This window comes from Theropithecus gelada, chromosome 17, assembly GCF_003255815.1.
Source record: "Theropithecus gelada isolate Dixy chromosome 17, Tgel_1.0, whole genome shotgun sequence".
In the NCBI taxonomy this organism is placed as follows: Eukaryota; Metazoa; Chordata; class Mammalia; order Primates; family Cercopithecidae; genus Theropithecus; species Theropithecus gelada.
This window is the reverse complement of record NC_037685.1, coordinates 64,243,367-64,261,295: the sequence shown is the minus strand read 5'-3', so window position 1 is coordinate 64,261,295 and position 17,929 is coordinate 64,243,367. Positions and strand designations below refer to the sequence as shown.

The following is a 17,929-nucleotide window of genomic DNA, read 5'->3' as shown; positions in this document are numbered from 1 at the left end:
GGATTATCTAGCAGTGATACAACATACACAGTTGAGAGGAATAAGGAAGTAAACTAGTCAAATACAACAATAATTAAAGAAAGAAAATGAACTAAATGATGACAGTAAAAAGAGAAGTACAAAACATTGCTTAGAAAAAAGTTAGTAAAACTTAGCAACTGAACAAATATAGAGGTGGGAAGAGTCAAACACAATTTTGAGGCTTTTTGCCTAGATGACTAAGTGAATTAGATCATCTTTGATTATAACGAGGAATTCAAGGAGAAAAACCAGTAATTTAGAAAATGAGTTGATGGAAATGTTTCTGGTCATGTTAAATATGAGGCCACTTGGTAGAAAATGTCCAACTGATATAACTAAACGGTCACTTAGGTATCAGCCACTAACATGCATTAATACAGGAATCTAGAACAAACAAAAGCTATAAATGCAATTTCTTTCATTTCTATCATACTACATATCATTCAAAAATTTATTCACTGTAAGAAATGTGGTGGTAAGAATTTTAGAATGTCACCTACCTTCTTTACTGATTGGTTACCAACAATGAAAAATACAGTATAGTCTTTTAATAATAACTTGGCAAAAATCAATAAATAGTGGCAGGTTAGCCCTATACAATGCTCTGTGCTAACGAATGGTGCCCTAAGCACTTACACTAAAACTAGTGAAAGGATGAATTAATTTTCCTTTTATTTTTCTCAAAACAAGAATCATTTTTAAAACATTTTTTAATGAGCAAAGGACATGAACAGACACTTCTCAAAAGAAGACAAATGGCCAACCATAAAAAAATGCTCATCATCACTAATCATCAGAGAAATGCAAATCAAAACTACAATGAGATACCATCTCACATCAGTCAGAATGGCTATTACTAAAAAGTTAAAAAACAACAGATGCTGGTGAGGCAGAAGAGAAAATAGAACACTTATACGTTGTTGGTGGGAATGTGAATTAGTTCAGCCACTGTGGAAAACCGTTTGGAGCTTTCTCAAAGAACCTAAAACAGAACTACCATTTGATCTAGCAATCCTATTACTGGTTGTATATCCAAACGCAAATAGATCGTTATAACAGAAAGGAACATGCACTCATCTGTTTAATGCAGCACTATTCACAATATCAAAGATATGGAATCAACCTAGATGCCCATCAATAATGAACTGGATAAAGAAAATGAAGTTCATAAATACCATGGAATACTACACAGCCATAAAAAAGGATGAAATCATGTACTTCACAGCAAGGAGGCCATAGTCCTGAGCAAATTAACACAGGAACAGCAAACCAAATACTACATGTTCTCGCTTATAAATGGGAGGGAACATCGAGCACACATGGGCATACACATGGAACAATAGACGATGCAGACTACTGGGGGAGCTGGAGAAAGGAGGATATGGGCTGAAAAACTACCTATTGGGTACTATACTCACTACCTGGATGCAATATACCCATGTAACAAACCTGCACATGTACCCAACGTATCTAAAATAAAAGTTGAATTTTAAAAACCCAAAAAGCAAAAACACACTTTTAAAACAAACAAAAAAGTTTATACATGTACATGGTACTAAACAAAGATATTAAAATGATACCAAAAAGTATAAAATAGCCTCCCTTCTATACTAGGTTAACATAAACACTGTTAAGATTTTGTATATTCTTCAAAAAAATTTCTATGCATATAAAAACAAATGTGAACATAAATCTGCTTTCAATACTTAAAGATTCCATAATGCTGTTTTATATACTTTGCCTTTTTCACTCAATAATGTATTGTGGAAACTCTTCCATACTAACTCAGATCTCATCATGTTTAATGACTATGTATCCCATTGTATGATACACCATAATGTAACAGTTTTAGAATTGCTACACACTGAGGTTGGAAACTAGTTTATGTGTACTAACACAGATTACCCCCAACAAACTAAACAATGAAAGGCTAAGATGGAGCACCCATCCAAAATGAGAAAGCAAGTAAGTATGAACTTGTGACTACCAATGTTAAATGGAAAAAGTAAGTAATACATTACTTTCCATTTACTGACATGAAACATTTTGGATTATATTATTTCAGATCTCATAGCCTTGCTGGAATCCTTAAATGTAAATTGTGGCATTTCTTCTGCACTTACCTCCCCTTTATTCTTCCAGGAGAGCTTGGATTTGAGCTGCTGCTTGCATTGCTTACAGTTTCCATTCGTGATGATTTGGTCTGAGATTGTTTGCCTGCTGATGAAAGCGGCTTGTTAACAGCTCCTAGAACATTGGTTGTTTTAGGCTGAAATGAGAAATGCACATCTTTTTATTTGATTAAAGCCAAAAGAAAGTTACATGTAAAGAACCATAAATAACATCTCTGTCAAGGTACTTACAAATCATGAAAAATGTGTCTATCCTTAAGCAAAATAAGTATAAACTAAATATTACTTGAACAAATTAAAAACTATACAGACAGCATAACAGTTGAATTTCTTAGTTATTTGGAGAAAATGGCTTACATAAAAAGTGAGAACAAATGAAATGAATAATCAACAATGAAAATAGATAATTAGACCCTTGCCATGGAAAGACATAAGAATATGCTTTTTTAAAGATTTTTTATCTTGATATTAATCTAAGAAGTCTAAGAATCAGGTCTCCTGGGACTTAATTACAAGCTAAAAAGTAAGTCTGTGTATTTCAGCTTGCATATATTTAGTAAATATAATTATTTCTTACTAGTAAATGGAAGACAGTTAATACTTATATTTTTCTAGCTTGAAAATACAAATTTTTGAAGCAATACAATATAACATAATTTTGCCAATAATCACACTAAAATAAGTTGCCACATAAAAATTAAAATGATTCTCAAAACATACTTTTCCAGGAGTGAAAAATGATTTCATTTCAGGAGGCAGATAATTTTTGGTGTTACTGAAATTCTACAACCAAGAGAAAAAGAAGTCAGTGAATATTAAAACACTATCTATGAGGTGGTTCAAAAGCCACCAAAGCAAACAGCCGTTTTTTTATTTAAACTAAATTATCATATGAAACACAAAATTTCAGTCACTGATTTTAACTACTGTCATAAGCTTAAACCAACCTCATGCCAACTCTAATATTAACAAAACATATTTGAGCTCTAACATGTTAGAGCTCTCAGAGTGCATCAGAAAACACATGCTTCTTTAATAACACCCTTCAGGAGAAAGATCACATATACATCTATTACTCTGCTCACCTCAACGTGACAGCCCTTTTAGCTACTAAGCACTCCTATAGGGCTGTTCCAAATCTCTATACCCTGGTAAGGTCTTAACTGGCACTTTGCTTTAAAAGCCAAAAGAGGATAGTGGTCATTTCCATACTCTGTTACTCAATATGTTCAGCTAAATTATGAGGAATTAAATAAATTATGAGGGAGTAAGAGGGATTGTGGGAAATACTTTTTACATCTCATATCACACTCAAGTTTTTTGGAGAGTGGTTTGGTAACACTCTTGTAGTATTCCCAGGGTCTTAGGCATGTTCCAGTGTCCGTTCTCTGTTTGTTTCCTCATACCAATTACAAATCCCAATAAAGGGCTTTAACTTCAGACTGTATCTCTATCAGCACTCTCCTTCCCATTTTGAACAATGGCCATTAATTCACAAATTCACATGCTTTGATCACATTTCCGCCTGTGCTCTAAGACTGCCTTAAAACTGAACATAAACACCAGATCATCCTAATATCTGAACCTTATGTGTGTCCTCCAGTTTGACTCATATTCTGGTTCTGATCTTAAATCACATTCTTAAGACTCATAGCAATCTTTCCATGATGCTTCCTATCTTCCTACAACCCAGTGCTCAGAATACATTTTATTTCAACTTACACAAATTGTAAAGCAACTACCTTGTCAGGCTGAGTGAAGAAACGAGCTGGTAGTACTGGGTCTTTAGGAGATTCCAAACTGTATGTAGTACTCTTTGACATGATGATATTCATGGCAACATCACACACGGTATACAGTTTCTGCAATAGTATATTTTTAAAAAACAGATACTTAAGCTGGCAATCTAGACTCTGTAAACTAGCAATAATATCAGAACATGAATCCAGTCTGAACAGTAAACTAATGAAAGCAATAGTCTGTGTAAGCATTTTAGTTTACACTACTGGTTTTGCTCATTTACTTGTAATAAAATTACTGCTAATTGCATGTCAGTAATTCTAATTACTAATAGAAAAAATTATTTGATGCTGTCTATAAATACTACAAAAGTTTCATACCTTACACCTAAATTTTTAAATCAATATGGAACCATAATTATTTACAAAGAATTACATACTTCATTCATTTTTGCATCATCTGGTCCTTGGGCATCTTTTGTTTGTTTAATATTTTCTACCATCTTTCTGATAAATGCATGACTGTTATTTTCATTTTTAGCCATTAATATTTCCAGAACAAACCAAAGACATCTAAAAAAGAAAAAAAAAAAAGGAAAAAAGAAATATAGAAGAAAATAATCCTTTGTTAAATATAGATACAATAATTCTAAATATAAATGTAACAAACCTAGATTATGTAACTCCAGGAAGAAAAAAGAAAGAAACAGTTACAAATCAGCAAGAAAAAAGAATATGTCACACAAACATATAAACAGGTCAACAATGCAGACATGAGCTTGTAAGATCCCTTCTTAAAATCTCACTAGATTTCCAAGGAGGCAGGTTAAAGAGGAAACATAAATGGCAGAAAGGATGAAGTCATCTTAACCCTCAGCTATGGCAGGGAGTTAAAGACTGTCAAAGGAATAGTGGGGCCATGGATCAAGTGAGGCCTCAGATACTCAAGACTGACTACAGTCCTGATGGGAACTCTTCAAGAGAATATAACTGCCTTATTAAATATAAAAACAGTTAAGAATACTCATTAATAGAGAGAACAAGTCACAATAGACAACTATAAGCATTGTCTTTGCTTAAAAAGGGAAAAATTAAAAGAAAGCTTCAGTAGCTCAGTTTTAAAATTAATTACATAAAACTCCAATAAAAAATGAAAAGTGTTTTGCCTATGTATTATACAGAGAGAAAGGAACAAAGTTATAGTTGATACATAGAGGAGAAAAGTAATGGGAAAAGGAAGAGAGAAATGTGAAGCAAGGTATTATACTAGAACAGAAAAAAATAACCTTTAGGAACTTAGGTATAGGATAACTTCTTCTGAAGTGGCTCCCTGATAGAACGGAGATCACACATGGCTACACTGAGGCAACTTAGAAATACAACCGTAAATGTCTAGTAAATTCCAAAGGATGTTTTATTTATTTTTAAAAACCCAGTGTTCTCAGAAAGAGGTGGCTAGATGTTTTCAACAGTTTTAATCACTCTAACATAGAACTAATTTTGATAGAACTAATTTTTTTTTTTTTTTTTAAATAGAGACGGAGTCTCACTCTGTTGCCCAGGCTGGAGTGCAGTGGCACGATCTTGGCTCACTGCCAACCTCCACTGCCCAGGTTCAAGTCGTTCTCCTGCCTCAGCCTCCCAAGTAGCTGGGACTACAGGCATGCACCACCACATCTGGCTAATTTTGTTGTATTTTTAGTAGAGATGGGGTTTTGCCATGTTGCCCAGGCTGTTCTGGAACTCCTGACCTTAGCTGATCCACCCACATTAGCCTCCCAAAGTGCTGAGACCTGTTTACACGCATGAGCCACCATGACCAGCCAACCTAATTTCTTATTTTTTAAAAAAGAAAACTGCAGTGGGAAAAAAGGGCATTTTTTCCTTTGCCATGAGAATTTATCAGTAATTTGATTTTATTCTCCTGAAGCTTCTCAAATTATTTAACTATGAAATATTTCCATACATTAAGACATTAAGAATTATTTTAACATAACAGGAAACTAAAGGCATCATAAATTAGTTGATTAAAAATCCCAACGGTAATCTTTTATTGTAACTGAAAGAGGACTAGGGTCTCGAGCTTATTTAAAGAATCATGCTGGTCTTAAAAAGACTTCTCTAAATATCATTATATTCCTATTCCCCATCTAGGCACGTACAGTGTTTTCAGTCTTCAAGCAATAATCTTTGGAATTACAAATATTTTAAACTCTAGTTAGAGAATTACCAATTAAGTAATAAGTGGAAGTAGTTCCCCAGTTATGAATCTGGCCCATTGTTAAATCAGACCATTCTCTTTCTACAGAGGAAGATAGTTATTGCACAGAAAAATGTGCTTACTACATGAATAAAAGAGAGATTATTAACTGACCTCACATGAAAATCTACACAGTTTCAGAAGGAAGAAGGAAAAGATAAGAAATGGAATGGAAATTTTAATGAATTACTTCAATAGAAAAGGAACACCAGACTGGTAAAGAAACATAACTATAATAATTATGATTAAGTTTTGGGAAACTACATTAAAAATGTAATATAAAGAGATGGTATGAAAAAAGAAAGACAAGAGAGCAAATAAAGAACCTTAAACGCCTAATAAATGAAATACATCAATAAACTAATTACAATTGAGATCCAATTATCAGCATTAAGGAGAAAAAAATAACTTTCAGAAAATATGAAAATGGGATGGAAAAAGTCTTACTCTTTAACATCTTTAAGTTGTTCAATATCCTGTACTTTGACATAATCTGGGTCATGTGCCAAAAGGTGAATTGTATATGGAACAACATATTCTGGTAGAAGAGACAATAATTTTTCTGAAAAAGAAAAAAAAAAAGAAAAGAAAAGAAAAAAGAAAAAGAAAAAGAAAAAAACAAAAAAAAACACAAAAATATCCAGGTTAGAAAACCAAATCTTACACACTCTTTCTTTCGTACTATATTTTCTGCATCCCAACAGTTTACTACAATGACTTGAAGAAAAATATATTGAAATACCCTGTGTTGAGGTACACGATAAACAGTCTATTCATTCATCTACCACGTTCAATACTGAAACGGCCTACTAAATAAATCATGGGCTGAGGCTACAGAAACAAATATTTCCATTTTAAAATACGTAAGGAAAAAGTGACCCAAACAAACTATATTCAAGAGTGAGAGACAAAACATCTATTTTTCCTATTAGAAGTGACCCTATGTTTAACACTCTCTTTAAGCTGCTGAGCAAAATGAGTAACATCTAGTATTTTTCAGAGTCAGTATGGAACAACAAGAGGCTGACACTACTTGTAACAGAAGAACAGAATAAAGGAACAGACTTAAGAGTTTCAACAGCTATTTAGTTTAAATTCAATTATTTTTGTATGTTGGCTGAGATAAGCACATTCTGTTAGAGAGGTCAGAATGGTAAACCTAATTGGTTTAATAAAGGGTACACACAGACTGGGACTCATATTCTGGACAATTTCCATTTATTTATATTTCCTATTTTCCAAATAAAAATATAAATTAGATGTTTTAACCTCGTGTATATGTGTCAATAAAGCATCAAATTTCCTTTATTTCTATTGCTAAATCTACAGAGAATAGTTTGTATGTAACATCATTCATTTCAAGGCCAATGTGGAAAGAAAAAAGTAACACAGTTTAAAATCTGGTGAAATTAAAATTAAATTCTATCAAATATTTATTCAGTGTTTACTATGTTCCAGGCCTATATTAGAATCTAAAAATATAAAGATGAGTAAGACTAGGTAAAGAGCTCACACTAAAGCATAATCAGAGACGGAAGCTACACTTCAATGTGAAAGGTGCACTAAAAGAAGAATGGCTAACATACTGAGCACTTCTTTGGGCCATATATTATGCCAGGCACTGCAGGTAATTTTTTAATTCTCATAACAACCATAAGCAATCAGTATAATTATATCAATTTTGCAAATAAGGAAACTAGGGCATGAATGATTAAGTAATCTGCCAAAATACGACCAGTAAATGGCAGAGGTGGGCTGTGATTGCAGAACCCTCACATTTTCCAACGTAAGGAAGGAAGAAAAAGAAAGAGGGTCACAGTGATGTGGTAGCCACAAAACTCTATTTTGAAGCATTCAAAAGGTGTCAACCATGTTCCTTGGTTTTGTTCACTGTTTGTCTGGAAATGGGAGGCGATTTCCAGATAGAGTTAACAACAGAGAAAAAAGACTGTTACACAAATTTCAAGTAATCGAAAGTAAATGAAACACAGAGTTCATAATAGGGAGCAGAAAGCAAGCTTGAAACTCAGGCTGAGAGCAAACTATAAAGGGCTATGATAAGGTGTTTCAACTTTATCCCACGAGCAACAGAGAATCAACAGAAATTTCAAGTAAGGGACTGATGTGATCTAACCTGTTTTAGAAGGATAATTTTGATAACAATGTGATACAGCAGGCAGTGGGTCAGAGGCACAGGAACAATTACTACAGGGAGGCGATGTATACAACAATCCAAGTGAAAATATAGCAAGGTAGGAGAGTAGAAGATAAATGTTCAAGACATTTGGAGAAAGAATTAACAGAATTTGCTCACGGATGAGAGGAGGGAAAAACGGTATGAATAATGCCTCTGATTTCTAACTGAGATAACGGGATGGATTTTAATGCTGATTGTTAAACAAATCATAGAAGTCAAGAGGCACACCAACTAACCTCAATGGGGTAAAGTGAGCAAATGAAAAGTAGGCACGCAAACACCTGATATTAATGTCAGCTACAGGTGAGAACAAACAACAAAGATCAAAGACTTGTACTTTTTTTCAACTAAAATAAGATAATGTTTAGACAATCTATATAAACGTACAAATTTTACTATTCTGTTAAAAGTACCTCTAATGTCATTGTTTATTTTCCTTGGCCATTTAGTCCTTCACATAAAGAGATAAAGGTTGATATTTAAGTACCATGCATTTATATTTTTTAAATGACCTTTATATTAAATGAAAAGCAGTTATCGAAAAATGGTAATATCTTAATGAGTGTCAATTACAAATAATACATAACAGTAATATCATGTTGTATTCTATAAAACTGAAACTAGTAGGCTGAAAAAGTATCCTTTTCATTTTCTTATATGCTTACCACTAACAGCTGCATGCTGCTTCAAATACTCCCGCCTTACATTTATATTTTTCACCAAACATTGCCTAGCATGAGCTCTTCTCTCCTTTACAGGATCTTTTGCACAAAGGGCACAGATTGCCATATACTCAAGTGGAAGCCGTAAACGGGAAAGGCCTTTGTGAAGTTTCTGGGCAAACACTTGTCTTACTTGATAGCATTCATCCTGTAAAGACACAATTATTCCAGATATTATTCAAATGGCAGCAAAGAGTAACGACTTCAGATATAAAATTTGCTATTTTAAGTAAAGAGTAAATAGTAGCAAGTTTATCTACGATAATTGCTTCACTGCTCACAAGAGTGAGATGTTGTGACTAAAGTTCATTTCAAAGCTGCACTATTCATCTGGACCTTAATAAGTACCAGTTAGATGTGTTAGAAAAAAAAATACCTTTAAAACAGAAAAAAACTAGTAAATATAAATCTGCCCTAACTTAAGTAAGATACAAAAATTAAGGTTTAAACACAATCTCATATGTCTCTCTTTCATTTACTGGGCAAGATAAAACTGTCCAATTTATACATTTTAGTTCTATCACTGAAAAAAACTATTCATATTAAAATGCACAACTCTAGTAGGCACGGTGGTAGACACCTGTAGTCCCAACTACTCAGGAGGCTAAGACAGACATAGCAAGATCTTGTCTTTTAATAAAGAATTAAAAAGCACAACTCTGAAGGTAAGAATTACTAATCCATTTCAGAAACACCAAATTACTTTGACTTCTATACTTAAACCAGGCTGATTATTACCCATGTGCCTGCTTAACTCATACTACTCCCCTCTCCTAAACTACCCACCCCTACTCTCCTAGCTAACTCCTACTTACCCTTAAAGACAGCTTATACATCAGACAGAAAGCAGTGTGTAATCTGTATCCAGCACCCACCTCTGTGCTCTTAGCATTCTGTACTTATCTCCAGCACAGCATTTAGTATAAAGTATTAAAATGACTGGTTTAAATGTTTGTCTTACCCATCGGTACTTGTTCCTTGAAGAAAAGAATTACCTTTACCTCTCTAAGCCTAACACAAAACCTGGCACACAGATGACCAGAAGTTTTTCTGAAAGACAGGAGTTTCCCCTTATCAGTGAAGGATACATTCCAAGACCCACAGTGGATGCCTGAAACTGAGGATAGCACCAAATCCTATATATGTGTTTTTCTATACATATATACCTATGATAAAGTTTAATTTATAAATTAGGCACAGCAATAAATTAACAATAACTAATAATAAGATAGAACAAGTATAACAATATACTATAATAAATGTTATGTGAATGTGGTCTCCCTTGTTCTTAAAATATCTTACTCTGGAAAAGCTAGACCACCGATAGGAGAGACTACTGCATAGGGAAAAGTTCAAACTTTTCTATATGACCTACAAAGACCTTCATGATTACACCTTATGCTCCACCAGTTAAATACAGTATGGTGTGTTTCTTACTGTTGTAACAATTTCTTCATCCAGAATGATCATTTACTTTGTTTAGGTTCCCCAAAAATCTTGGTCATAACGTCTTGCTCTTATCTTTAAATCCTTATTTTATATATCTTCTTTCATTTCATTTAAATTTCAGTTTATCAAAATACCAAACATCTACTTTTAGAGAAGTAGTCTAAACTAAAGAGCTTCTGTACAGCAAAAGAAACAAACCATCAACAGAGTAAACAGAAAAACAACAGAATGGGAGAAAATTTTTGCAAACTATGCATCCAACAAAAGTCTAATATCCAGAATCTATAAGAAACTTAAATAAATTAACAAACAAAAACCAAACAACTCCATTAAAAAGTGGGCAAAGGACATAAACAGTTTTCAAAAGATATACACACAGCCAACAAGCATATGAAAAAATGTTCAATATCATTAATCATTAGGGAAATGCAAATCAAAACCATGAGATACCATCTCATATCAGTCAGAATGGCTATTAATAGAAAGCCAAAAAATAACAGATGGTGGTGAGACTGTGGAGAAAGGGTAACACTAATACACTGCTGGTGGGAACGTAAATTAGTTTAGCCATTGTGCAAAGCAGTTTGGTGATTTCTCAAAAAACTGAAAACAGGACTACCATTTGACATAGCAATCCTGTTACTGGGTATATACCCAAAGGACTATAAATCATTTCTACCATGAAGGTACATGTATGTATGTATATGTTCACTGCAGCCCTATTCACAACAGCAAAGACATAGAATCAATCTAAACGTCCATCAACCGTAGACTGGATAAAGAAACTGTGATACAGATACACCATGGAATACTACATGTGCTTTTTGCAGCAACATGGATGGAGCTGGAGGCCATTATCTTTAGCGAATAAAGGAACAGAAAACCAACTACTGCTGTTCTCACTTGTAAGTGGGAGCTAAACATTGAGTACACATGAACACAAAGAAAAGAACAACAGACACCAAAGCCTTCTTGAGGGTGGAGGGTAGGAGGAGGGTGAAGATGGAAAAACTACCTTTTGGGTACTACGCTTATTATCCGGATGATGAAATAATCTGTACACCAAACCCCTGTGACTCAACAATTTACCTATATTAACAAACCTGTACATATACCCCTGAACCTAAAGTTTAAAACACACACACACACACAGACACACACACACACACACACAGAGGCCGGGCGCAGTGGCTCACGCCTCAGCCATTTTGGGAGGCCAAGGCAAGTGGATCACCTGAGGTCAGGAGTTTGAGACCAGCCTGGCCAACATGGTGAAGCCCTGTCTCTACTGAAAATACAAAAATTAGCCAGGTGTGGTGGCGGGTGCCTGTAATACCAGCTACTTGGGAGGCTGAAGCAGGAGAAATGCTTGAACCCGGGAGGCGGAGGTTACACTGAGCTGAGATTGCGCCACTGCACTCCAGCCTGGGCGACAGAGCAAGACTCCATCTTGGGGCGGGGGGTAAAAATTAGCTGTGGGGAGGGAAGGGGAAAAAGCAGTCTAGTTTTCACAGAAACAATTATCTACCCTCGTATTCAACAAAACAAAGTTAATGTTAACTCACCCTGCCCTCAGTCCCACAGAGAAGAGTCTCTGTTATAGAATTATTTATTATGAAAATACCCAATTACAAACTGGGTAAGTAAAAATCCACATATCACAAGCGTATTCACAAATGAACAGGTCATTCATTAAAATCCCAATCAAGTACAGGTTTTTGTCCCTCGCTGACTAATCATTCAGGATGCAACAATACAATACAAGTTAACTGCAGTGTCAAACCTTGAATCATCACACAAGTAGCAGGTTTTCAAAAAGTCATCAAAGTGATGTTAGATAACTGGGAAATCATAGGCAACTCCACTAACACAAACAATAACTGAAGAAGAGAAAACTGGCAGGAATGATGTCATACACACACGAACTTCAAGAGAATCATGTGAATAATTAAGTATAAAAAGCGCTACTGGGAACTGAGGAAGTCTTCAAATGTTTTTCTGCAAAGATGATTATCCTTTTGACCGGTATTACAAAAGTGAAATGGGAAGTAAAGAATAGGGTAATACAATTTTATCTGAAAAAAATGTACCCCCCAAAAAGCAAATACTGTATATAATTGGTTAAACATAGGAAAAAAACAGATGGTGTCTAATACTACAAAGTTCCCCCCCAAGATAAAGTTCCAATCAAAGCTTTTATTCACTACTGACTATGAAATTAATTTTAGTCTGCAGCTTAAGTAAATTCACGTTTAGCAGCTTTTTTTTAGTACAAAGTATCCTCAAAACTACCATTAATTCCATGTAAATAGTTCAATTACTTTGTGTATCTCATTGTATTATTGATACAACTCCATTTTCTGTTCTCCTAAGAGATTGTTAGCTTCTTTGGGCTACAACCATGACTTACTCATCTTTGTATTTCCAGAACTTAGAACGATGTACAGCACACAGAAGTACAGAGTTAAATTTTTCGTGAACTGAATTCCAAGTTCTAAAATATCTAAGCAATTATTATGTTAAAATTCATAGTTTTATTAAATTTTTGCAAATGTACTTTCTGTTCAAGTACATAACAGCCGCCTCCCAGATACAATAGTGCATTTAAAGAGCCTCAACTCAAGAAATAAAGTACATGTAGCAAAGCACAAAGCATAGTCTTGTATGTATCAGAGGACTGCAGATAAAATCCACAGGAAGTCAAAGACTTCTTCCAGCTAAAAGAATCAGAGCGAGTTTTGTAAAGAAGGTTGTGTCTGGCCGGGCGCGGTGGCTCAAGCCTGTAATCCCAGCACTTTGGGAGGCCGAGACGGGCGGATCACGAGGTCAGGAGATCGAGACCATCCTGGCTAACACGGTGAAACCCTGTCTCTACTAAAAAAAATACAAAAAAAAAAACTAGCCGGGCGAGGTGGCGGGCGCCTGTAGTCCCAGCTACTCGGGAGGCTGAGGTAGGAGAATGGCGTAAACCCGTGAGGCGGAGCTTGCAGTGAGCTGAGATCCGGCCACTGCACTCCAGCCTGGACGGCAGAGCAAGACTCCCTCTCAAAAAAAAAAAAAAAAAAAAAAGAAGGTTGTGTCTGAGCGCTGACTTGAAGGAAGGGTTAGGTTGGATGTGTGGAAATGGGAGAGTAAGGAGAAAATTAAAGGCAGCAAAGTACAAGGCACATAAAAGGAAAAAAGCTGTTCAGCTACATTAAATGAGGTTATGTAAAGGAGAGTGTGCACAACAAGATTTTTAAGTGTATATTCGGGTTAAAATATTAGAGGGACTCAAACACCAGGCTGTAAAATATGTGCAGTTATTTTTACAAGTATAAACCTCCTAAATATTTTTTGAACAGAGGAATGACATGATCATAACTGTAATTACGGAAATTTACCAACAATAAAAAAGATTCACAACAGTCTTGGTGAGAGCTAATGATGATTGCAGCAATAAGAATGGTCAAGAAAGTATGAATAAAAATTATATAATGGATATCAAAGGACAGAATTATCTGTACTTTGCAACAAGGTGTAAGGACAAGACAACAGTCAAATATAAACCATGCTTTTAGGTATAAGAAATGTCATTCAGATTTATTTAACACTTATATAGGCTCTACATGTCAAGAAAGACTAGATCTGGGAAATATTACAAATTTATCTCAAGATTATATTCACAGAACATAAAAGTATAAAACTTCTGTTTAGCATTTGAAGTAGGACCTGAGTCTTGAAAAAAACTCAGGTTGCTGATTTAAGAGTCACTTACACAGATGATGAGACGGCCAAAGAAGATTGAGTAAGTGAAGAAGTTGATCCCAGATAGATCCTCATAAAACACATACATTTAAAAAAAAAAAAAAAAAAAGAGGACGAGCCAGAAAATGTAATCAGATAAGTAAAGCAATAATCAAGAGACAGAAACCAAATAAGACAGTTTTAAGAATAAAGGAGTAATGAGTTGTGTCAAATAATATAAATAGGATAATGAAGCCCGGTATCATTGGACTTGAGGACTTCAACAGGACATTTTTGGAAAACAATGAAGGCAAATGACAAAATATGAGTAGAGAAGACAGGATAAGAGAGTAAGAGAGACAAAGAGAGATTATTCTTTCTTGAGGTTTGGAGGTTTAAAAAGAGGAGATGGGCAAGTGATATAAAGGAAGAACATAATTAGAGAAAAGTTTTGTTTAAAATAGGGTAATTTGATATGTTTCTAAGTTGTGAGAAGATGCTAGTAACTCATTTTTAACCACTGACACATGTTCCATAGTCAAGAGAATTCCAAAACAATCTTGAAGTTTAGGCCATTTGAACTTTCACCTTGGGAATTTGGTGCTTGAGGTGGCAATATATAACAAATATTGTGCTGGAAAGGAAGTCCTTACAAGTCAGTAACTGTGGATGCTTTTTACTCATAGTGGACATTTACCTAATGGCTGGCACATACTTCTTAAATACTGTAAGTTTCCAATAAAGTCCATTTCTTGTATTTCCATACTTTGTGTTTTTTAAATATTTCCACTTCAATAATGATAGCAGCAAATGCTCTAAGAAATATCATACCAAGAACCTGATAGACTGCAAGTCTTACCAATTTAATAAAATAATTACACATGTTGCTTTCTTCTAAGAAATGTAATAGATACTTTTTAAACAATTTTCAGGTTCTTATAAGATTATCTCCAACAATTAAGCAGGGAAACTAAACCAAGGAAGTTATGGGCTCTCCAAAATTCTTTTTTTTTTTTTGAGATGGAGTCTCACTCTGTCGCCCAGGCTGGAGTGCAATGGCGCGACCTCGGCTCACTGCAACCTCTGCCTCCCCAGTTCAAGCGATTCTCCCGCCTCAGCCCCCTGAGTAGCTGGAATTACAGGTGCGCGCCACCATGCCTGGCTAATTTTTTGTATTATTAGTAGAGATGGGGTTTCACCATGTTGGTCAGGCTGGTCTCGAACCCCTGACCTCATGATCCACATGCCGCAGCCTCCCAAAGTGCTGGGATTACAGGTGTGAGCCACCGCACCCGGCCCCCAAATATTATTTCTTAAATGGTTTTGTCTGCACAATAAAACGAAAATCATTAACAGAATTTGAAATAGCTGTTTTTTTTTGTTTTTTTTTTTTTTTTCCCGAGACGGAGTCTCGCTCTGTCGCCCAGGCTGGAGTGCAGTGGCCGGATCTCAGCTCACTGCAAGCTCCGCCTCCCGGGTTTACGACATTCTCCTGCCTCAGTCTCCTGAGTAGCTGGGACTACAGGCGCCTGCCACCTTGCCCGGCTAGTTTTTTGTATTTTTTAGTAGAGACAGGGTTTCACCGGGTTAGCCAGGATGGTCTCGATCTCTTGACCTCGTGATCCACCCGTTTCGGCCTCCCAAAGTGCTGGGATTACAGGCTTGAGCCACCGCGCCCGGCTGAAATAGCTGTTTTTAAAAGACTGAAGTACCAGTCTTGACAAATCATTTGACAAAAATGATTACAGTTTAAAAATATAGATGATTGTTTGCGTCTAGAGAGTTATACATAAGTGGCAATTTAAAAATACGTACTAGAATAAAGGGTGGGAAGGAAGAATTACAATGATCACTGAAGTAAATTATTAAGACTGCTTGGAAAAGAACAGAAAAACTTAAGTGTAAAATAACCAAATTATTAATGAAAAACTCGTATTGAAATTATTTTATTTACTAATGTGAAAGCCCTTTTTACTTTTCTCAATGATGCTAAAGACTTCTAAAGTTGTACAGTCCAAATATAAAGTTACTCTAACAAGAAATCCATAAAACTGGAATAGGAATCTGAAAACTTAACTCACCGAGTAATAAGGAATGCTTCTAACCTGAAATTAGTTCTATGTCATATAAACTATAAACTTCTATACTGTTGTTTTCCTTTCAGGAACTGACTACATACAGTCAGTCTTCATTATTTGTGGATTCTATCTTTAGAAATTTGCATACTCATTAAAATTTATTTGTAACACCAAAATTAATACTTGAAGCAATTTTTTGGTCATTTGCAAAGTAAATACACAAAGCAGCAAAAAATGTAAGTAGCCAGATGTGTACATTCCCAGCTAATGTCAAAGAAGGCAACACCGTGCCTTCGTTTCAGCTTTCATATGTAAACTGTCCTTTTTGAGGTCACAGTTTTGTGGTTGATGTTTTTGTTAGCTCATGATGAAGTACTGTCTGGTGTTTCAAAGCACAAGCATAGCGATGAACTGCTGTCTGGCGTTCCAAAGCACAAGAAGGTTCTGATATTCCTTACAGAGAAAATGTGTGTACTAGATAAGCTTTGTTCAGGTATGAGTTACAGTGTTGTTGGCTATGAGTTCAGTGTTAATGAGATGACTATATATAATAAATAGTCTTTAAACAGAAACATACATAAAACAAGGTTGTATATTAACTGGATGATGAAAATGTTGTGGCCAGGGGCTTGAAGGAATCTATTCTGTGACTTCTCCTAAGAGCAACTGTACAGTATCTGCTAACTGAATGCCTGTGATAACATTATAGAAAACTATTACAAATAAGAAGATCAACTGTACTATGTTAGCGACCCAAAACTCAAATGACAGTTTCAGAACTCTGAGATGTTTCTCATGCATAAATTTTTCAAAAACAAACCAACCATAAACATTCAAGATTTTAATCTATGTATGACAGTGGATTTTTTTTCCTTCCTAAAAGTCAAAGACCTTCTAACGTAGTTGTACACAGCCATTTCCTTACGTTGATAGCTAATGCGCATAGCTGATATTGTTCTAATGTGATGATTTCATGGTAACAGGGTTCTTGTGCCAGCTTCACAATAGCACTCCCAGCAGCAAGTCTCAGACGTGACATATCTGGTTTACTGAAAAATGAGTAGAATGAAAATAGATTAGAATTTAAAATGTTTGTACAAAATCTTCTGTACATCTAATTTTATTAAAAATTCTGGCCAAAAAAAAGTTAAAAAAAAAAATGCTGTGATCTGAATGCTTGCGTCCCCCAAAATTCCTATGTTGAAATGCAAGGACCTAGGAGATAGTATTAGGAGGTGGGGCCTTTGTGAAGGTGATTAGGTCATTGTGGGAAACCCTCATGAATGCGATTAGTGCCTTTAAAAAGTGGCCTGAGAGGGCTTGTTTACCACTTCTGCCATTTGAGGACACAGCAAGAAGTCAGCAGTCTGCAACCCTGGAGAGGGCCCTTACCAAAACCCAACCATGCTGGCACCCTGATCTTGGATTTCCCAGCCTCCAGAACTGTGAGATATAAATTTCTGTTGTTTATAAGCATGGTATTTTATTACAGTAGTCTGAGCAGACTAAGACAGAAAATAATTTAGTGATACTGAACACCATATTATGCTCATTTAACTTTGGAAGATGTTTTCTAATACTACAAAATTCTTCTTTTAAACATAA

General features: G+C 35.2%; 1 protein-coding gene across 2 annotated transcripts in view; it reads right to left on the bottom strand.

Moving 5' to 3' along the window:
* The window catches only part of PDS5B (PDS5 cohesin associated factor B), a 182,770-nt gene that overhangs the window by 15,008 nt on the left and 149,833 nt on the right, over positions 1 to 17,929 (bottom strand). For both annotated transcript variants that reach the window (XM_025364578.1, XM_025364579.1), the window contains exons 24-30: positions 17,250 to 17,373; positions 9,015 to 9,219; positions 6,600 to 6,714; positions 4,333 to 4,465; positions 3,896 to 4,015; positions 2,874 to 2,936; positions 2,145 to 2,290 (exon numbers count right to left, since the gene is read on the bottom strand). In XM_025364578.1, coding sequence (XP_025220363.1) covers positions 2,145 to 2,290; positions 2,874 to 2,936; positions 3,896 to 4,015; positions 4,333 to 4,465; positions 6,600 to 6,714; positions 9,015 to 9,219; positions 17,250 to 17,373 — 906 coding nt within the window. The remainder of the gene's footprint in view (positions 1 to 2,144; positions 2,291 to 2,873; positions 2,937 to 3,895; positions 4,016 to 4,332; positions 4,466 to 6,599; positions 6,715 to 9,014; positions 9,220 to 17,249; positions 17,374 to 17,929) is intronic.